The sequence below is a fragment of the Octopus sinensis genome, linkage group LG18 (assembly GCF_006345805.1).
Source record: "Octopus sinensis linkage group LG18, ASM634580v1, whole genome shotgun sequence".
NCBI classification, from domain to species: Eukaryota; Metazoa; Mollusca; class Cephalopoda; order Octopoda; family Octopodidae; genus Octopus; species Octopus sinensis.
Genome location: NC_043014.1, coordinates 30,695,984 through 30,721,471, shown reverse-complemented (window position 1 = coordinate 30,721,471; position 25,488 = coordinate 30,695,984). Strand labels below are relative to the sequence as shown.

General features: G+C 36.7%; 1 protein-coding gene across 3 annotated transcripts in view; it reads left to right on the top strand.

The window, feature by feature from the left end:
• Positions 1 to 6,267: 6,267 nt before the first annotated feature.
• LOC115221768 (serine/threonine-protein kinase Chk1) overlaps positions 6,268 to 25,488 on the top strand; it is a 34,716-nt gene continuing 15,495 nt past the window's right edge. The window contains exons 1-8 of one of the 3 annotated variants that reach the window (XM_036510846.1): positions 6,268 to 6,651; positions 12,076 to 12,144; positions 15,731 to 15,830; positions 17,718 to 17,841; positions 19,976 to 20,040; positions 20,667 to 20,736; positions 21,291 to 21,479; positions 23,276 to 23,380. In XM_036510846.1, coding sequence (XP_036366739.1) covers positions 12,080 to 12,144; positions 15,731 to 15,830; positions 17,718 to 17,841; positions 19,976 to 20,040; positions 20,667 to 20,736; positions 21,291 to 21,479; positions 23,276 to 23,380 — 718 coding nt within the window. In that variant the 5' untranslated portion in view covers positions 6,268 to 6,651; positions 12,076 to 12,079. Of the gene's footprint in view, positions 6,652 to 8,950; positions 8,970 to 12,075; positions 12,145 to 15,730; positions 15,831 to 17,717; positions 17,842 to 19,975; positions 20,041 to 20,666; positions 20,737 to 21,290; positions 21,480 to 23,275; positions 23,381 to 25,488 lie in introns of those variants that run through there. The other 2 variants (XM_029791988.2, XM_029791989.2) reach the window with 2 other exon arrangements.

Below are 25,488 nucleotides of genomic sequence, written 5' to 3'. Positions count from 1 at the left end.
TGGCAAATGCCAAGCAGTATAGCATGTTGTTTCCAAATTTCTGGCAGAGTGAATTGTGTCATGGAGCTGTTTTTCTCACAGACAGTGCCCAACTAACCCTACTATACTGTGTAATTGATAAAATCAAAAGCAAAAAATGTGCATGCATGAAATTGAAAATATAATATGGCGACAATTTACCCATTACACCCTGTATATATATATATATATATACAACAGCCTTTCAGTTTCTGTCAGCCAAATCCACTCACAAGGCTTTGGTTGGCCCTTCCTCTAGGTGCCACTGAATCCAGAACTATGTGGTTAGGAAGCAGGTTTCTTACCACATAGCCACCTCTCTCTCTCTCTCTCTCTCTCTCTATATATATATATATATATATATATATATATATTATATATATATATATGTGCTGTTGTGTCTAGGGAGAGTCATTCTCTTAATGCCTTATAATTTAACACACTCACGGTAAAATTTCCACTCATTTCTTTCTATATATATATATGTACATATATAAAAGTTTTTAATAGCAAAAGAAGCTTTATCATCAGCATCATTCTCTCATTTTAAAAAATGGGATATAATTAGTTGTAGTTATTCAGCTCAGCCCTAATTTGATAGAGCAGGCTTGTGATCAAATCTTTCCAGCTATAGCTCCCATTCTTTCAGACACTGCTTTCTTGAACAATGGATGTTCCTCAGTTTTCAAGATGATTGGGTATAATTTCAGGGAGATTGTATTATAATCTTTAATGAGGCAAGTAACCACAAAATATCCTCCAATTGGTTCATGCAAGTCGTGTTACCTTCAAGCCATAGACAATTGCTACACCTAACAAGAAAACATGATTGTTCCACCCTGCTAAATATGATTGACTAGAACCCTCAAGGTTGCTTCAAATGTTGGGCTCTCACCATCATCAAGGATTTTTTCAGGTAAATACATATCTTAACAAAAAGACTTTGTTATTCTCTTCAAAAGCAAAAAGTACGTCAGCATCCAAGTGAAATTGTTGTCATGGTCAATGCTAGTGTCATGTAACTTGTACATGTAAAAGCACGCATTACACTCTTGCAGTGGTTGGTGTTAGGAAGGGCATCCAGACATAGAAACCATGTCAAATCAGATTGGAACCTAGTGTAGCCCTATAACTTACCAGTTTCAATCAAACTGTCTAACCCATGCCAGCATGGAAAGTAGATGCTAAATGATAATGATGATGTTGATCTACATCTTAGACTGCATCCAAAGAAAGACCACTGGACTGGTTTGCAGGAAGTTGCTCACCAATATTCCCGACCACTGGCCTACAAATGTGCTGTCTCCTCTCCTTGCCTCTTCTACTGCAACTATAACGGCCTCTTCTCCTTGAAACTGACTGACCTTGTTCCAACTTTCACTCAGGCATTGTTGTTGTTGTTAAGCAACAATACAGGTAAGGGTAATTAGGTGATGGTCTAGGGCTTAGGGGCGGGAGACCACAGACCTTGGAAAAAAAAAACTTTGGTCGTCTTGTTGTAGTCGAGGGCTCTTCATTGACGCCTGACACCACTAGGAGATGGCCCTCAAAGTCACTGGAAATGGAGATCTCCAGGTCCAAATTCTTGAATGGCCTCAGGCATTCCGATTCACTGGTGTCTCATGATCTATACTGTGTCCTCCACCCCAGGCCCTGCACTAACCACTATGCCTAGTCCTTCTTATGTTTTTCCTGAAGTCATTGACTTCAAATTTTCAAGAGAAACATTCACTTCATTAAATTCCCTAGTCACAGAAGGCCTACAAAAGCTGCAGAAGTAACAGACACAGACCCTTCTTGATTAGTGTCACACAATTTGACCTAAATGAAGAACACCAAAATTTTGGTGGTCCTGGCAATCTTCACAAGACCTAGGAAGTCACTAACTTTTTTTTTACATAAGACAATCTAAAATATAAGTCAATCAAGAGTAAATTAATTTCCATGTGTCTTTTTCTTAGTTTAGGATATTTATGTTCTATGTTGCATAATGCAATTAAAACTAAATTTATATTTGGTGGTTCATGAAGTTTTCCTTATGAATTATGTGGACTACCTTCTAAAGAAGTTTGTGCGTCACTGTTCTAAAGCAAATCAATATAGAAAAACACGCTCTTTTGTCTTGATATCATAAGTTCACCTAGTGGCATGTAGCTTTTGTGGATGAATTTTACAAGAACAGAAATGTTGCTTACAAACTAACCCCAACAGCACACAATCAACACTAGAACCCAGATTGAATGACAATTCAGACTAAAACAAATTGACTCTGATCTGAAGCTGAATATATCCTAGGGGATTTGGTGTCTGTTCATAGTAACAAAGTGAATTGAAGCAACGTAAGGATAAAATGTTCTGGTCAGAAACATAATGACAGTGATCCTTTTTTATGAAATCTTAACCTTTAATGAGAGACTTATCTATGTAAATACACATTGCGTGTACATATATATATATATACAGAGTAATTTCATCATCGTGGAAGCACAATGGCCCAGTGGTTAGGGGCAGCGGGCTCACGGTTGTAGGATCGCAGTTTCAATTCCCAGACCGGGCATTGTGAGTGTTTATTGAGCAAAAACACCTAAAGTTCCATGAGGCTCTGGCAGGGGGCGGTGGCAATCCCTGGTGTACTCTTTTGCCACAACTTTCTCTCACACTTTCTTCTGTTGGCCTGCTCGCTTAGCCAGCGGGGTGCCGTCAGTTGAAGGCTAAAACAATGTGAAGTGCATTGTGACCAGCGATGTGTAGCAACATCTGATAGCCTGGTCAAAAAAAAAATTTTCATCATTATCTTGATCCCACTTTCCATGCTAGCATGGTTTAGACAAGTCATCACAATCTGACTCAGTTCTTATTTAGTTACTGCTTTTGTAGACCTGTCAGAACACATTTTGCTCGTTTTCTTTTGACTTGCTTTCTATGGCAGCATACTCTTCTTATCACTGGGTGCATTTTATCATGGCAGAATCACTAGAGAGGTCATCATGTCCTCAACAAAACTAAAGCCTTTTCTCAACCATACATTGTCTCCACTCTTTCACCAACACTAGCGAAGTTGCCTTATTCCTCATAGGATTTAAAGAGTTCTCACTACTCTTTGATATGCATGTTCATTTGAGGCAATGAAACTGAGAAAGTAAATAGAAGAGTGAGAGCACTGATAAAAGAAGAACCAGGAAGGTTTGGGTGAAGGTTTTGTCTCCCAAATTCTAATCATAAGCTATTGAACAACCTGAGGCTCTGGCAGCAGACATTTGCTCTAGATGATTTGCAGTGGCATCAAACCCAGAACCACTTATCTGTGAAACAAATTTCCTCTGTGCACACCTATGTCTGTGAATAAGTTATTAAACAAACTAAATCTTTATTATAAAAGAATGCATTTTACAGTTTAATCTTAACTAACTGAAATAATTGGATGGCATTTATAATTTCATAAAAATTACAATATGTTCTTTTTGTATTTGGTTTGCAAAATTCTTGTGTCTAGGGAGAGTCATTACGCCAGCATTAATAACACATACCAGTATTAATAACACTTGCACAGTTCCACTCCTTTATTATTAGTCAGTCGATTAAATATCTATCCAATTGATCGTTTAACGTGTTTGTTAAACAGTCATTCATTTGGTTTTAGCTTTTTTTCTGCTTCTTTTTCATCAAAGTTCTTTTGTGGCCAGTCGCGATCCTTTTTGACTTCTCTCCCAGTTCATTAGAGGCCATGTTTACAATCACAGGCTCTTATCCTATTTCTTGACCAGTTGATTTGAATTGTGGTTTATTCTGCATTTATTATATATATATATACTCTTTACATGTTTCAGTCATTTGACTGCGGTCATACTGGAGCACTGCCTTTAGTCGAGCAAATTTCTGTACTGATGAGTTTAATGTTGTTGAATTACAGCTTGAACTACAGTTGACCATTATTTAGCAGAATGACATTGCCTGGGAAAATGTTCAAGAGATTTTTAATTTTGTGGAGAAAACGATTGAATGAAGTGTTTGTTATGATTGTTGTCATTGTTTAATCCCAGATAAGCCCAAATTGAGCAGACTTTTGATCAAATGCCTATTTTCAGGGCATATTATCCAATGTGTCTTTTTTAAAGATAATAGGGTATAGTTTGTGGGAGATTTGGTAACTATTTCTTGCAGGTCCAGCGATCACTCAGGAGATTCCTTGTTGGTTCGTATTAAATATGGTGTCAGGAGTGGAATAGTGTATCTCAGACTAAAATATTCAATGTATTCTTTTTGAAGACATTAGAATGTGGTTCGAGGGAGATTAGGCAGCTACTTCTTGCGGGACCACTTAGAGGATCTCTCGTTAGCTCATATTAAATATGATGTCAGGAACCTTTTACGATCTGTGGGCCACATTGAGACATGGTTCATCATCAAACGTACTGTACTGATGAAAACATTGAAGGTTATTTTTCATTGGGTGTGCCATTCAGAATGTCCCGTGGGACACAGGTTGCCCATAACTGGTATAGGTAATTAAAGGGAGATAGATAAAGTGCACAGAATGGCTCTAGGAAGGATTGGTGAGACAGTCTGCACTCCCAGAGAAACAGAGACTGATGTCGAGTTTCTATTTCTTGTTTGTGTGATTCACTTGATCATCTGTGGAGTCTGCAGAATGAAATCAATGATGTAGCGTGCACAGAGCGGCCACTTTAAAAACAGCTGTTTCCTGTAGTCATAGGTATGCTACGTCTAAGGAAGGGTACTACCAAAATCCATGCTACACCATCGAGAGAAATATATTTCACACATACACTAGATTACCATTGTGAGTTGGCATTTGTGGAATAGACATCGGTGCTTGAATCATAACCTAAATGCTGGTACCTTGTATGACACAAATGAAGTACTACTATGAGAACAGGAATTATCAACAGTATTAAAGGAACAGGTCATGGCACGACATCTTCCCCCCACCCTTTTGTAAAACTTTTTTTTTTCCCACACAAACCCCACTTTTCGGCTATGGGGAATATGAATCTGCAAAAAAATTTGCAAAAACTGACATTTCTAAATTATCCTCTGCCTATTTCCTTCATTTTAAATTTTTTACAGAATTTTTTCCTCAAGATATGCGGAAAAATATGGAGATTATGATTCTGAAAAAAATTTCCAAAAATCTTTGTAAAATTTTTTTTAAGAATTTTTTCTTTTCTAAATAGGCAGAAAAATATGGACATCGGGATTCAGACAAAAATTTCAAAACATTTCTGTACTTATGGTTACGGTTTTAGGGTTAGTGTTGTGGAAAAAAGTCAAAGTTGAAGAAGTTGGGGGAAAGTGGGGGGGGGGGGATTTTCACAATGCCAATTTTTGGCAATTTTCTGGAACCTCCATATCCGAAAGCGGGGATTTTTGGCAAAAAAATTCTTTAAATAAACAAATTTGGGAGAAAATGGGGAGTGGGGTGCTGAAATCTTTCCCAGGTCATAAAACAAAATTTTGTATTATATAAATATCATTTGACAGGTACCAATATCCTATCAGACTTGCGCAAGGTAAATTATGGATCTTTTCATTTCATTTCTAAATTATTAAATACAGATATTGATGATAAAGAAAGAACACCTAGAAATAAATATGAAGTCTATATAATTATGATAGTTTTCCTGATTATTCCCGTTAGTATAGAATTAAGTATAGATAAATATTAAAATTTTTTTTTTTTTATGTGCAGGTGGCACGTAAAAAGCACCCACTACACTCGCGGAGTGGTTGGCGTTAGGAAGGGCATCCAGCCGTAGAAACTCTGCCAGATCAGACTGGAGCCTGGAGCAGCCCCTGGCTTCCCAGACCCCGGTCGAACCGTCCAACCCGTGCTAGCGCGGAAAACGGACGTTAAACGATGATGATGATGATGATGAAATATATCTAACAGGGATAACCTTTAATATCTTTGAAGAGTATCTATTGGGAAAAAAATTCTCAGCTAAACCTCTCTCGAAACACACTCTACCGTCTTTAAAAAGGGCGCATTAGGCACTGTATTCTGGATATATAAGAAGGGTTGGTCATGAGTGGGTCGTCTTTGATTATAGCTATCCTCAATCTGTTGATTTGAGGCTGAACAACGAATGTATTTCCACCAAGTCTGTCAAACTTTCTGAAAAATCACTCGTCTGAAAATAAAAATAGCGGACAGGCTAATTGCCAATCCCATCACTGAATGAAAAAAGTACACAGATTAAGGAAACAAGGACAGAACAATGAATGAACCGGAATTATATATTCCCTCGTTCAGTTCTAACGCTCTCCTGTCAGACACCACCACGTGTTGGCCGGGTAGATTACCATGTAACTGAAGACTGTTTCTTGTTTTGACCAAACTTTCATTTTCTTCTATAACATTAGTTTCTTTTACTCTTCTCATTCGAATCGCTTGTTAGTGTGTGATCTCGTACCCAAGTGTTGTTTGTAAACGCATGACTTTATTTACAAATTGTTTTCAAGTCTACCACCTGCAGGAACCGACAGGACCTTTAAACAACCAAGTGTTATGATATATTTTCAATCAGCAGGTATGCGAACGATTTTCTCTGGCTATTTTCCCGCTCTTGGAACCCTCTTCTACCAATTATTGGAATAGATCACTTTACGCCTCTAAATATCCACTTGCTATCTAATAAGCCTTTTCTGCTCAACACGTTTTCTTTCTTTTTTTTTCTTTCTTGTTCTTCATCCACAAAGTGTTCTTTATAATGTGTAAGAAAATAGGCCAGCCGGCTGACAACCGTGTTAAGTTCATTGAAATGTTTAATTTTAGAATGATGAAACTACTTGCATTACAACTGAGTTGTTTTGCAAACAATATTTGGATAAATTTACTGCATGTTTTTATTTTTAAGTTTGCTATCTCGGCATTTAGAGAGGAAACTGAAATATCAAGGTCTCTGGAATATAAGGATTGTAAGCGTGATTACTTCTTGTTTTGACATTTTTCTTTTTACGATAGGGATTTATTATGCACAAATCTCTCTTGAAGAATATGAATATTCTATTTAGCAAAATAAATAGCAAATAAAAACTTTAAAAAAAAATTAAATTAAAGTAAGGTTGAAAACTTCCTAACTCATAAAAGTAATTTTGGGGACCTTGTAACTTCCTTTAATGTGGCGCAAGTCCGATGTAATAGAGAAATCGAAATATTTTGTAAGTACTGGTAAAAATGGTAAGAAATAACATGTCTTAATTTGTTGAAAATCATCACTAAATTTATTATTTACAACGTTGTTATTATCTCTGTCTTCTGAGTTACAAGCTTACTGTTTACATATTTCATCTTTCTAGTAACTTTTGTTATGTTTACCTACGAAGTTTTAGATCCTTTGAATTGTTAAACGTTTCTATTACATCGGACTTGTGCTGCATTAAAGGAAGTTACAAGGTCCCCCAAATTACTTTTATGAGATAAGTTTTCATCCTTGCTTTAATTGAAATGTTAGTTAAATGAAATGTAATGAAAATATAAATAAACTTCTCCCTACTTTTTCCCCATCGAGGCTAAGACAATGAACGAAAGAAGTTGACTAGATGATTCAAAACTATTTTTACAACTTGTGATGTTTATAGGTTTTATAAATAGGTAAGATGAACAAGAAAGAATGAAGAAAATAGAAAAAAAAAGTGGTTAAAATCTCATTTTAGTTGTGTAATATCTTTAGTATCATTTCTCTTGTTCTTTTTTCTGTTTTTCTTTTGTTACTGTCAGAACATCAACATGGGTGTGTATATATATATCGTTTTGTATTTATTTTGCAAAATTCTTCATGTGAATTCGTGTGTTGAAACAAATCTTATGTCTAGGGTAGGTCATTTAACCGATTCACAAAAAATAAAGAAGTTGTATTGAATCACTATTTGTGTTTATTATTGGTATAATGACCCTCCCTAGACACAAGATATATATATATATAAAGACGAGATGGTCACAGCTCAAATGCCTTTGATCATAAGCCGCCTGCTCGCTATGTGTTGACCCATGGCTAAAAAACTTCACAATTGTTGAATAATGAATGTCTGAAGTTCTGCCCGTGACTCCAAGAATGAAAAACAAAAACCTGAACAGTGACGCTGAAGATTTTAATTTTTATTGCGAAAATATATTTTGGGTAACTACTGAAAAAAGAATTGGAAAATTGTTATGAAAATATATTTATTAATAACTCTGTAAGCTTTCGATGCTTATTTATTATGTCCTGGATCCGCAACTATAAGTTTGTTTTTTATTATTGTAGATTATTATTTTTCAGTAGAGTTAATCAGAGGAGGGAAGCTCTTGTGACTCTTACAGAATTCTCCTAAACTGGTGAGACTGATTCATGTAGCCATTGTCCAACCTGAACATTTATTATTAAGTGAAAAATGGTAAATCAATAACTGAATTATACTAGATAAACATGAAAAGAAGCTCATGAATCGGTATAAGAAAAGAAATTTCGAAATAATGTCTATCACTAAATTAAATAAATTTTAAAGGCTAAATAAATAATAACGACTTGAATAATTTCGTCCTGAAATTCAAGTTGACAAAAAGTTTAATCGTATTATCTGTTTGTTTATTTGAGGGAAGATTCGACTGCTATTTTTAGCAACTAAAAGTGAAAGCTTACACTGCAATGGTAATGATGTTCAAGCAATTTTTTGGCGGCGGTAAAGAATACGCACACCACCTGTTTTCGTTGTAACAAAAATCCCTAATTCTAAACCCTAACCCTAAACACCTGGTGTGCGTATTAAATTACTTTCGCCCAATTTTTTTTTTTAACTACAATATTTTTAAATATTTTTTTTTAAAGTATCTTCATTCATATCACTAACTCACAATCAGTAAGGAATGATCATACAATCTCATGCTAAATCAATATATCGACATAGTTATTTTAGTGACTAGAACAGTAGTCTACTATAGGACATTTAGTGTAAGTTCTTAATTTATTAATGATTTTTTTCACTTCATACAGACGGAAGCGTGATTCCCCTTCCTCTTTTGTTAAGTATAAAACAATGAATAAAACGATTCATGTAGGAAAAGTTAAATTACATCGCAAGCATATAAGCAGTGTTAACTTCGGATAATCGATGCTATATGTGCTCTGTTGGCGGTCTAATCACCACTTCGACACTTACTTGTAATACAGCATAGTTTTGATTTGCTGAAGACGTCAAATAAAGGGCGAAACATGTTCAAGTTGTTTCTCGATTTTGTAGGAATAATTAAAATACTATTAGTAATTGACGTTTTAAATGTTAATATCTTTTGCTTCACTACATAAGTATTTTTTATTATTCCTAACGACATTAAATATTTTATCTTTTACTTGTATCAGTAATTAGACTGCGGCCATACTGGGGCACCGCCTTGAGGAATTTTTAGTCGAACAAATCGACCTCGGGAACTATTTTTTAAAGCTCGGTACTTATTCTATCAGTCTCTTTTGCCGAACCCTCTAAGTTACGGGGACGTAAACAAACCAACACCGGGTGTTAAGTGGTGGTGGTGGACAAACACACACATACGACCGATTTCTTTCAGTTTCTGCTTACCAAATCTAATTACAAAGCTATGGTCAACCCGAAGCTGTAGTAGAAGACACTTGCCCAAGGTGCCACACAATGAGACTGAACCCAGAACAATGTGGATGGCGTCCAGAGTAATTTTTCTGAATAAATTTATTATCTAAAACTTTAACCCTTTAGCATTCAGGTGATTGTGTATTTTTAGGACATTATATGGTAGGTGCCAGGGACCAGATCTGGCTAGTTTGAGCATTAAACAGGTAGAATATTTGGGCCGGATATGGCTGGTTTAAATGCTAAATGGTTAAAATTTCCTACATCTACTGGTGTTCATTAACTAAACTAGTTTGGCAAGTATACTGAAGTCTAAGCTTCTATTCGATTGGGCTGTCTGGAAAGTTCGTGCCGATTTATAGTAGCTTACCTTTCAACCTATTTTAGAACATGGTTGAGTCCATAAAATAGGATTTGACTACACCTCCATTTAGAGCACAGTTTAAGCTATCGTTTCGTGGAAGAAGGTTTATGTTCCTATAATCTGTGTTAATTCTATAACCCTTTAAAATGGAAAATAAGAAAGTTCATTCACGGCACTTGATGCTTTGGGAACTAGACAAAAGTTGCTGCAGCTCGGCTGGGATGTGTTACCCCATCCTCCATATTCACTAGATATTGCTCCTTTGGATTTCCACTTATTCAGATCTCTGCAGAATAGTCTTAATGGTAAAAATTTCATAGCCCAACTAATTAGAGAGAGTCAGCCTAGATGAGATGCAGTTCGGTTTTGTGCCAGGTAGAAGCACCACTGATGCTATATTTCTGGTAAGGCAACTGCAGGAAAATACCTAGCCAAAGATAAACCCCTATATTTGGCTTATCGGGTGGGCGATGCTGAAATTAGGGATTGATGAGAAGTTGGTAAGAGCTGTACAGGGATGCTGTCAGTAAGGTATGGGCCAGCAATGGGTACAGTGAAGAATTCTAAGTAGAAGTAAGGGTTCACCAAGGATTAGTTCTCAGCCCCTCTTATTCTTTATAGTTCTCCAAGTAATAACAGGAATTCAAGACAGGCCGCCCCTGGGAGCTCCTTTATGCTGATGACTTTGCTCTCATAGCTGAATCACTACCAGAACTAGAGAAGAAATTTCAGGTGTGGAAGCAAGGTTTAGAATCGAAGGGCCTTAGAGTCAATGCTGCAAAAACCAAAGTCCTAGTAAGAGGAAGGCGAACAAATCACAGACCCCTTCAAGTAGATGGCCCTGCTCGATTAGTAGGAAAGGTGTAGGTAGAAACTCCATAAGATGTACCCAGTGTAAGCTATGGACGCATAAGAGGTGCAGCAACATAAAAGGAAAATTAATCGGGATAGTTTTTGTGTACGGCAGATGCACAGGGACAATAAGCACCAAAGATGTTCAGAAAACAGATTCCATCACATGCCAGGGGGAGAAATTAGAAGTAGTTGATAGTGTCCGCTACCTAGGTGACCAAGTCTGCAGAAACCTTGTCAGATCAGATTGGAGCCTGGTGCAGTCCCCAGTCAAACCATCCAACCCATGCCAGCATTGAAAATGGATGTTAAATGATGACGATGATGATGATTTCTCAAAGCAAATGAAATTTACATCTGCAAGAATATCCACTAGGTTTGCCACATGTTAAAACAGCAAGAGGAAAAAAACATTCCCAATACAACAATTTCATGCTAAGTTTGGGATCTAGAAGTCTTATTAAACTCAATTTAGTGCATTTTTTGTATAAATATGTTTACTTAGTAATTAGTTCATTCATTTCCTGAAATCCTGGCTCAAACTTGATATTTGAAACCTTGGATTTGTGTTCCAATTGATCTTTCACCGCACATGAATACATCAGTTTGGCAAGTAGGGTGAGTATACCACCCTCTTTAGTGACTTTGCGCTTTTTCACCATATCGTGGCCAGAATTATTTATAACTATATAAATTCCATAAGAAATTTTTTTTCATATGATATAAAATATCAAAGAAAATATGTCCTTTTCTAAGTGGAAATTAACAATGGAATTTTAACTTTTATATTTCATGACAAATATCTGACCTACTCCCATCGATTTTTATATAAAAATAAAGTGAAAAGTTTCCTCCTTATGACAGTATGATTTTTAATACAACTTCAGCTATGACACTTGAGCACATTGAACTAGAATGAGGGCTACTGTTCAGTAGTCAAAGAAATATGGGACAAACGTTGTAAATGTGTGGAAATACCAGGGTGTTTGAGGGACCCTGATATGATTTGTAACTGTCAGATTTTAATTAGAACTATGCAAGAAGGTTCACATCCAGAACTTTCAAATGATATATAATTTTCCTTGGGAAATATTTATTTTGACATGAAAATGAAGCAAAAAGTGTTTCTGTGTGTTCAAACTGTGCTTTTTTCCATTGTATGTCGTTCTATAGTGATACCTAATATAATTAGTTTGTTTTTACTTCTAATTTTTTTTATTCTTTATTCTTCTTACCAGGAAAATGGTATCCTCTTTTATTGAAGGCTGGGATTTAGTACAGACTCTTGGAGAAGGTGCTTATGGAGAGTAAGTATTCTTGTAATTGACCATTACCATTGTCTGTTATTTCGATCTTAATAGAACTAGGATGGTGAAGTATGGATGTATAAGTTTCATCATCCCCATCATTTTATGTCTGCTTTCATATATATATATATATACGACGGGCTTCTTTCAGTTTCCGTCTACCAAATCCACTCAAGGCTTTGGTTGGCCCGAGGCTATATTAGAAGACACTTGCCCAAAGTGCCACGCAGTGGGACTGAACCTGGAACCATGTGGTTGGTAAGCAAGCTACTTCCCACACAGCCACTCCTATGCCTCCTATTATAAATTTAAATTCATTCAGGATATCCGCTTCAAGATCAAGAAGGGTGAGCAAGAGCATTGTTGAGGATGAGGTAGACCCTGAGAGGAAGATTGTTCTCCAGAAGATACTTTTTCACTGGTGGTCCGAAGACAGGGTTGACTCACTCGGAGAAGAATTGCCTGGACACAAGCTTAAACTTTTGCCCTCCACATAACTTACAGTTTCTCCTTCAGGATTTTGTGTGACTTGAATGTTCGTGGGTTTTCAGAATGGTAGACAAGGAACAGCTTAATTTTCAAGTCTCCACTCACATTGTCACAAAGAGCAAGAGTTAGCCTATCTTTCATAGGCTTGTGGCCCGGCATTTTCTTCTCCTCTGTAGGTTCTCGTGGGCATTTTTTCCCCAAAAAGGCCAGTTTCATTACAGTTGAATACCTGTTGTGCGGTGTACCCCTCGGCTGAAATGAGTTAATGGAGTTCACGCATGAAATTTTTGGTTGCTTTTGTGACAGAACTCGCTGCTTCTCCATACTTGATGACGCTATGAATGCCAGTCCTCTTCTTGAAATTATCGAACCAGCCATGACTGGTCTTCAATATATCTGCTGATGTCTCCTCCATTGATGATCCCAGATTCTGCTTCAGGAGATCCCCCATACAGCACTTGTGCTTTCTCACAGATGATGGTCTCTGTAATTGTATCCCCTGCAGTTGCTTCTCGTTGATCCACAGGAGAAGCAATTTTTCCATCCTTTGCTTAGAGAGCATGGAGACACCCTTTGCTGTTGTAATGGCCTTGATCTCATCCTTTTTCTTCAGGGTGGTGCAGATTGTCAACGTGCTATGTCCACTATGCACACTCCTCTCTCATGTTTATCAATGATTTCCTTCTTCAATTCTATCATAATCAGCTTTTTCTTCTCAGCCCTAACATTCTTAGGACCCATGGCTAATACAACTAATTATTATAAAATAATAGCAAAAAATGCACAAAACTAAACAAAAACACTGGGAAAAGCATAACAGGGATGTTGCCACATGATAAACACGTGAACTGACCAAGCAGAGACCACACTTGTTGGGAGAGTGTGTGAGAGCTCAGCACTGACTGGCAATCATTTGTATGAATCTCACTCATACTACAGATTTCCACTCGTACAGCAAATTACTTGTACAATGGTGCACTCATACTGCAAGGTTCTACTGTATGTCAAAGCTGCTTTTTGTTCAGTAGACTGGAAGAGTATTACCTCACTTGAAAGCAAGAGTGAGTTGGCAACATTAAAGGCATCTGGCCATAAGGACTTTATCTGGCATGCTCTCATCTGACCTATACAAACATGGAAAAGTAGAAGGTAAAATGATCAAGATAATGTTTATTATCTATTTGACTAAGATCCCATTGGACAGACAGTGGAGCTACAACAGAGAGGGAGACAACTTTTGCTATGCAATGGTGGTGGTGTTGAGGAAGTTAGAGTGAGAGAGAAGTGTTCAGAACAGAATAGGTTTCATATTGCAGGGGAGCTGTACAGCTACTCACATTTAGAAGGGAGAATGAAAGTGGTGAGATGCTCTGCTGGAGATCTCTTACACAGAATAGACTTGTTATTGAATTCTCAAAAGAAAGTATCAGTTATAACCCAGTCTATACAGATCTGGTTTCTTTTATTAACAATAGTTGATAATGGTTTATTATTATTTATTCTTTTATTAACAATAGTTAATAATAGTTTATTATTATGCTGGATTCTTTTATTAACAATAGTTAAGGTCTATCTTAAAGAGGTTAGCCTCACTGTTTTAGCACAACAGTCATGATTAGCAGATGGTATACTTTGCCCCAGCTGGCCAAGCAAACCTATACTTAAAAGCAGCACTGTATCTCACCATTTGTTATATCCCTTGTTACTTCTCATATTCCTCTATCATGCAGGAAACAATAGCTGTCATTTGTAGGATACGTTTATGCTATTCAGTGTGATCTTATGAAGTGATTTAAATGGTATTTTTAGCAGGTCAAGTAACCTTGTAAATATCCACATAAAGAACATCTATTTACTTGTAATTTGTACTAATTACTAGTAAAGATGTGTATCCATGCATACACACATTAATGCTGAGTACCTTTCTCAAAGTTAACTCCCCTCATAAATAAGGCTACTATATATTAAAATGCTCAATCCTACCTAATATTACAACTTAACTGTTAAACAGTGGACATCAATTGATGTTACAGTTCTATATTTAAGAGATGAGGAATTACATACATTATTTACATTTGACAGATATTTGTCCTCATCTTGTTTATTGTTAACACGTTTCGGCTGATATACCCTCCAGCCTTCAACAGGTGTCTTGGGGAAATTTTGAATCTGGGTTCTCATTCTTAAGGTTATTTTTCGATGTTATTATGATTCAGGTCACCGCCTGGAATTGAACTCGAAATCTTGGGGTTAGTAGTGGGCGCTCTTAACCACTATGCCATATGCCCGTGGGCATATAATAATAATAATAATAATAATATTAATAATAACAACAACAACATCGAAAAATACCTTAGGAATGAGAACCCAGGTTCAAAATTTCCCCAGGATACTTGATGACGGCTGGAGGGTTTATCAGCTGAAACGTGTTAACAACAAAGATGAGGACAAATATCCATCAAATGTAAATAATGTATCAATTGATGTTTCCAAAAGTTTACATGAACACAGACATCATTATAGGAAAGTGAATATTTTATAGCACTTTTCAATATGATTATAAATTTTATTGTGCAAAAGACCAACAATTATCACTGTGTAACAAAATTAAAATTTTTTATTTTATTAGTCTTTAGTCAGTAAGTGTTATTTCCTATTTGCTTCTATCTAGAAATCTAAAGGAAGCCTGAAGGAAAAATTAGCCATTTTTCATACGTTCTAGAGATAAACAGATAGGAAATAACAGTTGCTACCCAAGAACAGAAATTGTGTTACACAATATTATTATAGTTTTTGTACTTATTTAAAGTGGAAATAAGTTGGAAAATTACCCATAAGAAAAAGATTTTTTTTCTTTTGCCTGTTTTATATACACATTCATATATCGCTTTCTTAATCAATGTAGCAAGGTGTAATTTTTAAAATTTCTTCTCACCCCCTCAAAAAGAACAAAATGTTATATTTAACCATTACTATCTTTGAGTACCCTGAAAGAAGGAAATGAAAATGAGAAAAAATTATATTTCTTGTGAAATAATTAATTTAAACTGTCCTACACTTTGCAAAGTTATTGATAACATGTATGAATTGGTTTCAGAGTGAAATTGGCTGTAAATACTACAACAAATGAAGAAGTGGCAGTGAAGTTTATTAATCTCAAAAAAGATATCCATGCAAGAGAAAGTGTTAGAAAAGAGGTGAGTTGTTAATTTCTTTCCATTTTTGATTGGGTGAGGTTTGGCTGAGTTTCTATTTCTGTTAGCCCTTTAGCATTTAAACTGGCCATATATATTCTTCCTGTTTTATGTTCAAGCTGGCCAGATCCTGACTCTCATACTTACCCTACAATCACATCAGTCAAAATCTCAAAGCTACAAGATAATGTATGATTAGTTCAAAATAATGTAACTAAATAAGCATTACAGTTGACAGAGTCATCTAACTGTTAAAGGGTTAAAATAAAACCCAATTCTCCCTGCATACTACCAGTGGTACTGAATAAATCAACTTATTCAGCTTGATATTTGGGCAGTTAAAAGCAACGAGCTGGCAGAATCGTTACTGTGCTGGACAAAAGGCTTAGTGGCATTTTATCCGTCTTCATGTTCTGAGTTCAAATTCTGCCAAGGTCAACTCAGTGTTTCATCCCTTTGGGGTCAATAAAATAAGTACTAGTTGAACACTGGGGTTGATGTAATCGACTTGTCCTCTTCGCCCGAACTTAGTGGCCTTGTGCCAAAATTTGAAATTGATATTTGGGCAGTTAGTATCTATGGAAAGCGGACACATGGTAATAGGATTGCGGTTTCGATTCCCAGACCGGGCGTTGTGAGTGTTTATTGAGCGAAAACACCTAAAGCTCCACAAGGCTCTGGCAGGGGTGAGGGGTGGCGAACCCTGCTGTACTCTTTCGCCACAACTTTCTCTCACTCTTTCTTCCTGTTTCTGTTATACCTGTATTACGAAGGGCCAGCCTTGTCTCATTGTGTGTCACGCTGAATATCCCAAGAACTACGTTAAGAGTACACGTGTCTGTGGAGTGCTCAGCCACTTGCACGTTAATTTCACGAGCAGGCTGTTCCATTGATCGGTTCAACTGGAACCCTCGTCATCGTAACCGACAGAGTGCCAACAAAACTTTGGAAAGAATTTCTTGTAAGCGCCTTTTATGCTTATTCTTTTATAGAACTGTTTAGTCATTTGAAGATGTTCATTGCTTTTGTAATGTTCTCTTATATATATTTTTTTACTGTTTCTGTTAGGTTCTTCAATGTTAACTCTGATTTTTTTTGTGATGTGTTTTTATTCTGTATCCTGTTAAGTGTGGCAGCTGGAGCATACTTTCACTGTGCCTGTGTATTTGGTTAAATGTTTCTATGGGAGCTTTTATGGTTTCCATAATCTTTTCAGGGTTTTGCTTTTTTTCTTTGTGTATTTTGGATTTGCTTTCCTGCTTTGTTTGTTTCTTGTGTGATCGGTTCTGCAGTAGTTTTGCTTCAGTTTGAGTTTTCGTATATTGTATGTGAGGCTGTCTCTATTATGTTACTTTCTTCTATAGTGTTGTTTGAAACAGTTTTCTGATGCAACTTATTTCAGTAACCTTGGAAGGATGAAAGGGAAAGTGGACCTGGAAGAAATTTGAACTTAAAACATGTTTGTTCCTTCTCAAGCCATGCCTGGCTCATAGGGCCGGTGTCCTAGTTTCCCACCTGGACTGGACGCTGATCTGTCGCAGGTGAGCTGCAAGATGCAGGAGGAAAGAGTGAGAGAAAGTTGTGGCGAAAGAGTCAGCAGAAGTTCGTCATTACCTTCTGTCGGAGCTGCGTGGAGCTTAGGTGTTTCGCTCATAAACACACACATCGCCCGGTCTGAGATTCGAACCTGTGATCCCTCAACCGCAAGTCCGTTGCTCTAACCACTAGGCCATGTACCTCCACTGAACTTAGAACATAAAGGCCTGTAAATACTACAGGGTATTTTATTTGATGCTCTACCAATACTGATCTTATCTTCGCTTGATAACCTAAAAATAAAAAAAATAAAAAATTATGAACAGGTATTAATCTTTTAATCTTTTCTTACAGATTGCAATTCACAAACTCCTGAAACATGACAATGTAATCCGCTTTTATGGGAGCCGCACAGCTGGAGATCAGCAGTTCATGTTTCTGGAGTATGCCTGCGGTGGTGAACTGTTTGATAGAATTGGTAAGTGTTCTGTGGTGTAATTTATGATGGTCTTTATGTCTTTAGCACTTAAATTGGCCATATCTGACCCAAATATTCTACCTGTTTTATGTTCAAAATGGCTAGATCTGGCCTCCCACACCTACTCTACAAATACAGTCACATCATCAAAATCTTGAAGCTACAAGACAGTGCATAAATCATTCAAAATATTGTGAATAAATAAATATTATACTTGACAGAGTAATCTAAATGTGAAAGAGTTATATTCCTGATAGAATTAGCATTTTGTATGACTTTTAGAGTTGGAAAGTATTCTGAGATGTGATTTGCACCAATCATTTATATGCCTGATACAATTAATATTCTGTAGTGTGATTCACATTGCTCATATTCTTCTGTGTTCTGTGGTGTAATGTTGACTGATCTTTATATGTTCTTTATAGAATTAGTATTGTGTAGTATGATTTACACTGCTCTTTATACCCCTGTTAAAATCAGATGCTCTTTATGCTCCTGATAGAATTAATAAGTATTCTTAATTACTCAGTAGAACCAGTGAGCAGTATGGGATTTACAATGTTCCTTATATTCTTGCTCTTCATATTTCTTGTAGAATTGGTATTTTATGAGGTACTATTGATTAATACTATTAGGAGTAATCGGTGTCATGTGTTTATGCCCTTTGTAGCCCTGATCATTTTATTTCATTGTTTCTTGTGTTCATCATCATCATCATTGTTATTATCGAAGTCACGTAGCTTAGTGGTTAGGGTATTTGGCTCACGATCGCAAGGGCATGAGTTCAGTTTCCATCAGCATGTTGTGTTCTTGAGCAAGACACTTATTTCGCATTGTTCCAGCCCACTCATCTCGTAAAAATAAATTGTATCTGTAATTCAAAGGTCCAGCCTTGTCACATTGTGTCATGCTGAACCTCCCAGACAACTATGTTAAGGGTATGCATGTCTGTGGAGTGCTCAGCCACTTGCATGTTAATTTCATTAGCAGGCTGTTCCCTTGTTCAGATCAACTGGAACCCTCATCGTTGTAACTGACAGAGTGCCTTAAAAAAATTTGATTGTTATCGTCATCCACAACACCGTCATCACTATCATCATTGTCATCCTCGTCAGTATCACCACCATCATCAGCATTTGGCACCTGTGCCGGTGGCATGTGTAAAAGATTCGAGTGAGGTTGTTGCCAGTACCGCCTGACTGACCCCATGACAGTGGCACGTAAAAGTACCCACTACACTCTCGGAGTGGTTGGCGTTAGGAAAGGCATACAGCTGTAGAAACTCTGCCAGATCAAGATTGAAGCCTGGTGCAGCCATCTGGTTTGCCAGCCCTCAGTCAAATCGTCCAACCCATGCTAGCATGGAAAACGGACATTAAACGATGATGATGATGATGATGATCATTATGATTATTGTCCATTCAACTTACAGCATTCTTATTCCTATTACCTAACTGCTCTACCAGCACTTTTACTATTTTTATTAGTTGTTAAGTCCTAGCTCAGCTTGTACTTAACCACAACAACATCAACACACATCTTTATTCCTATCAGTGATACTGTTCTTATCATCATAATCTTTATCTTTACCACCAACGGCTTCTTTATCTGTTTCATGTATTTACCCTATCCCGGTGTTAGGAAGTGTAGTGAGCATTGCTCTCCTCTGTAACATTCCAGTTGCTTAAGTACTAGGCCAAAATATTTTTAGATATTTAGTTCTGGGATGTTGAGCCTCATGGAGGTGATGATAAGTGGGTGAGACTTCTGGTGAATTGCTGTGCTTGAGAAGACATGTCAAGCTAAGTGAAATCGTGGTTGTAGCTAGTGTGGGTGGCGTGTGAATGGCACCTCTGCTGGTGACACATAAAGAATACCTTTGTTGGTGATACATAAAAGACACCCAGTGCACTCTGTAGAGTGGTTGGCATTAGGAAGGGCATCCAGCTGTAGAAACCAAGCCAAAACAGACTGGAGGCTGGTACAACTCACCAGCTCCAATCAAACTGTCTAACCCATGCCAGCATGGAAAATGGATGATGATGATGATTTAGTTTTATACCCTTGTTGCTGTTGTTGTTATCAAATAGATTTAATGAGAGAATTCTAACAATTGTTAAAATACATATTTCAGAGCCTGATGTCGGTATGTCTCCACAACTTGCTCAGTATTATTTCCGACAGTTAATTGAAGGACTGGTAAAGTATTTTATTTTCCTTTCTTTCTTTTCCTTTTTCTTGGTATTGCTGAGATGTGTTAGGTGGTTTATGTCAATTGCTGACAAATGAGGCGACTTGTTGTCTTGGCAATTACAATTAAAATGAACTCTGTTCAGAAAGCTAGAGTTTTTATATAGTAATGAGGAAAGAGAAACGATAACTTTAAGAAACCTAAAGCAGCCATTTCTGTATCCTGAATTCTATATAAAGACTACTACTACTGCTTCTTCACATATACCACACACACACATGTACAAACACATACACGCACATGCACATACTCACACTTATGCTTGATGAATAATATAAAAAATATACAAGAATTTGTATAGTACCCAGTACACAGATGTAATGAATTTTATTTTCATTAGAATACAAGTTGATTTATTTTGTTGGCTACCATTGGTTTCATGGTGTCAGCTTTTAGTCTTTGTATATTTTCACATGCTATAAAAAAAATGAGAAATATTTTAAAAAGATATTTTTTCAAACTTCTAATTTCTGTGACAGCAAATATTTTTTCATTTTTTGTTTTCTCACATTGTTTTCTCATTTTGCTTAGTTTAAAAAAATTTTTTTTTGTTTTATGTTGTCTTTTATTGTAGGAATATTTACATTCTAGAGGTGTGGCACATCGGGATTTAAAACCAGAGAATCTTCTTCTAGACGAAAATGGTAAAAAAATATACTAAATGATATTGTTTACCAGATTATGTGTTTGTACATTTCATTTGTTTTAAATTTGCTTTTGTTCTCATTGTCTTCATAATAATCTTTGTCATCTCTGCTTCCATTATCCTTATCAAAATCACAGTTACTAATATAATTATAATTATCACTACTAATATATATGACAGGCTTCTTTCAGTTTTTTTTTTCTACCATATGCACTCACAAGATCTCCAAAACTTATTGGTTTCAAATTTTGGCACAAGTCCAGTAATTTCGAGGGAGGGGCTAAGTTAATTACATTGAACCCCAGTGCTCAACAGGTACTTATTTTATTGACTCTGAAAGGATGAAAGGCAAAGTGAACGTCAGTGGAATTTGAGCTCAAACCGTAAAGATGAATGCTAGGCATTTTGCCTGGCATGCTAACAATTATGCCAACTTGCTGCCTTGAAATTAGTGAAAATATTAAGGAATGTAAATATCTATTATTCATAATTTTTTTTTATGGTATCTACATTACATTTTAAATATGTTTGTTTTCTTTCAATTCATTTTAGATACCTTGAAAATCTCCGATTTCGGTTTTGCTACTGTTTTCCGTTATCAGGGAGAGGAGAGAGAAATGGAAAAATGTTGTGGGACACTTCCATATGTTGCTCCTGAAGTTATCAGACGTCGTCCTTATTCAGCTCAACCAGCAGATATTTGGTCTTGTGGTATTATCTTGGTAGCAATGTTGGCTGGAGGTAAGTGTTTAATCCAATCCTGTTGAACTCTTGGTTTTTTTTTTTTGTTTCTTAATACTGTTTTAATATCCACTTTTCTATTTGTTGTTGAAATAGTTATGTTGATTATCTCCTTGTCTGTTCTGATCCAGCAAAGCTATGATCAAAAATGTTCTGGCTAAGACCATTTTGTCTTCATTACAAACATATATGTAGAACTACATTAACCAATATGTCCTTTTTTAAGACAGAAATTTGGCTTGTCTATTATTTCTAGCTAGTCAAGCAACCTTCTTTACCTAGCTCTTGTTTAGTACTGTTCTGGCATACCAATGATTTCATATGGTAGAGTGATAACTGTATATAATTTAATTGCTAACGCAAGTTTTGCCACCACATGAAAACTCCTTTGTTGACTTGGAGAATTGTTTTATAACTGTGTAATATTCTTTCTACAACTGTTTATTGCTGATGCTCAGACAGTCAAGCAGAGATATGTGATATGTTCCTTCCCCAAAAGCACAACATAGACACCAGAAAGATCTGAACTCTTGACTATATAGTCATTAACCTACCACCTTAACCTCACAGAAATTTAAAAGACACCCTTCGGTCATAAATGACCATGAGATTGCACCTAGAAAGTTCCCCTTCTGAGGTACAAGTTTGGGCAAGGTTGTGTATGGAAGACCAGCAGTCACCCTTGCATACCAGAACTATGAATTAAATATACATATTCTTCAGTGTTATAGAATATAACCTAGAAGAGATTCTCTCCCTTCCGAAGGTAAATTCACTACGAGCAAAACACGTGATCAACATTTGCAAGCTTTATAACAGTCATACTCATCATAGCTCTTTTTTTTTTTGAAGCATTGTGTTATGACTGGATGACATTTTAGTTGCCTCTTATGATATGGCAAACTTAATGAGTAACAATTGCTAAAACGAAACTGGCTTCTGTAAAGTATGTGGTAGAAGACACTCAAAGTTCTTTGAATATTGCAACGTGAATTTCTTAGTCACAAAGCAATACTTGGTCAGAAGTTTAAACCTTATCTGGAGAGGAAGCATTGTTTTATTCATGTAACTTTACTCCAGCTTGTCTGAGCAATACAGTTGGTAGATAAGTGTTAACATATTTAATTCATAAAACATTAAATCATAATTAGAAATAAATATCAGCAAGGAAAAAGAATAAATAATAAAAGCTAGTGAACATTATTACTAAAATTGGCAGAATTGTTAGAGCTTTGAAGAAAAATGTCTTGTAATGTTAAGATGTGTTCCGTCCATTCTGAGTTCAAATCTTGCAGGATCAGCTTTGCCTTTGTTTCTTCTGAGATTGATAAAATAAAGTACCAATCAAATACTGATGTTGATGCAATTGACTACACTCTCCCTCAAATCTTTGCCTTTGTTCCTACAATAAGAGTTACTGTTATCATTTTTCTCAGCAAATATAGGAGACAACCCTAACATGTCTTATTTTTTTAAAAATCTGACTCTCCCTAAGGAGATAACACCTTATTGTACTTTCTGAAATGACTAAGAAAATATACAGAATTGTACATTCATTGGCATAGAAAGATAAGATTGTTTTGAAATTAAAGAAAAGCAAGGTTCTGTACTGCATGCTTGAGTGTTTAACTGTGGGAAAGTTATTCAGCTTTAAAAACAGTTGCTGTAACAAAAATAATCAACCCTCCTATCTAAACTAGCCTGGAAAAATGGATGTAATACCACAAAAGAATCACATGATTTCTATACAAAATAATGATAGTTATGTTGATTGAGAGGTTTTGCTTCATTGACAGAATTGCCATGGGATGAGCCATCAAATGAATGCTGTGAATACTCGGACTGGGTCAAGTGCTGTAGTTTATCTTCCCCGTGGAACAAAATTGAAAATATGGCTTTGTGTAAGTTTTCATTCTTCTTGTGTTGTATTTCTTCAACAATAGCATTTAAACTGGCCATATGAGGCCTAAATATTGTACCCGTTTTATGTTCAACTTGCCAGATCTGGCTTCACATGCTTACTCTACAATGTCATTCTAAAATTAATTACATCATTGAAATTTAAAAGCCACAATGTAATGCATGATTAATTCAAAACAATTTCATTACATTTGACAGAATAATCTGGATGCCAAAGGCAGAGTAACTGGGTGGCTCAATGTTGGCATGGTCTAGTCTTCTTTAGGCATTCAGTGACAAAGTGTTGACATATGCATTTGCAGAGCATACTATTCATGTAAATATTGCATTTTCATAAAGCTTTCAGAGTGCCAGAGTATCATGTTCACAGTGCCTGTCACATTCACAGAGCCACATGTGATAAGAAGGACACGCAGCATTGTGAAAAAGTGCCACACCCTAGCGGTTGAGAGAACCTGTGGAAGAGGTAGACCCAGGAAGACCTGGGATGAAGTGGTGAAGCACGACCTTTGAACTTTAGGCCTCACCAAGGAAATGATTAGTAACCGAGTCCTTTGGAAATATGCTGTGCTTGAGAAGACCCGGCAAGCCAAATGAGAGCATAACCTTGTGGCCTATACCAGGGGCGTAATCAGCCCACTTGTGCGTACCTTTTCCTTCTTTGGACACTATACTCTGCTAAGGAAGACCTGTTGAGGCAAGTGAAATCAAAATCAAATTCGATGACTGGCATCCTTGCTAGCAGGGTGCAAAGAGCACCATACAAGTGTGATTGTTGACAGAGCTGTTAACTGGCTTCCGTGCCAGTGGCACATAAAAGACACCATTCGAGTAATCGTTACCAGTGTCACGTGCTATTAGGGTGCTAAGAGCAACATCCGAGCATGGTCGTTGCCAGAGCGGCGAACTGACTTCCATGCCGGTGGCATGTAAAAGGCACCATTCGAGTGTGATTGTTACCAGCATTGCCTTACTGGCACCTGTGCAAAAAGATTCGAGCGAGGTCGTTGCCAGTATCGCCTGACTGGCCCCCGTCCCGGTGGCACGTAAAAGCACCCACTAACTCTTGGAGTGGTTGGCATTAGGAAGGACATTCAGCTGTAGAAACTCTGCCAGATCAAGATTGAAGCCTGGTGCAGCCATCTGGTTCGCCATCCCTCAGTCAAATCATCCAACCCATGCTAGCATGGAAAGCTGATGTTAAACGATGATGATGATGATGATGATTCACATAGCACAGCACAGTGTTTACATGTTGCTGTAGTAACATGTCACACTCTTTCTATTGACGACTGCAAACACAATCTTTTAGAAGTTGGGGTTTTATATATCTAATTTACTTCACATTTAATTTCTTTTGCACCTCCACTCTCTTTTTGTTGGTCAAACCTTGTTTGAGTTTCTCACAGAGGAATGTGCATTATTACTATAGCAGTGTATGTATGTATGTGTGAGTGTGTATAGATATATGTCCCAGTGGTTACACTGTTGAACTCACAATCATTAAGTCAGAGGTTCAAACCTCTGGATCAGGAGGTGTGTTGTGTCCTTAAGTAAACCCTTTTATTTTATATTATTCTAATTTACTCACCTGAAATGAGTAAACTAGAGTAATATTGGTGCAGCCCTTTCTCCTTCTGACTGTCACATCCTCAATCTTCTGTGGCAGGGACAAGACTGGAAAGGCCAAGAGAGTGTCTATGCCTCATTGTGATTACATAGGCATCTAAAACAATGAAAGTATAGTCCATAATAGCAGATCATATTCACTTGTGAGTGAATGCTGTCGTAGCTTCTGTTTTTTTATGCACCATCATCATCATCATCATTGTCATTTTTATGTCCACTTTTCTGTGCTTGCATAGGTCTGATAGAATTTGTTATGGCAGACATTCTGTAACTAAATGTCTTTCTCTCACCAACCCTAATTTATTTTGTAGCAAGATATTTCCCCATGGCTGGAATGTTTTCGTGGAAGATTTGAAACAAGGGACACCTCTTGGAAGACAACGAAACACAAACACATGCACGCACGCACACACACAATCATATGTACATCATCATTGTTTTAAAATTTACTTTTCTGTGC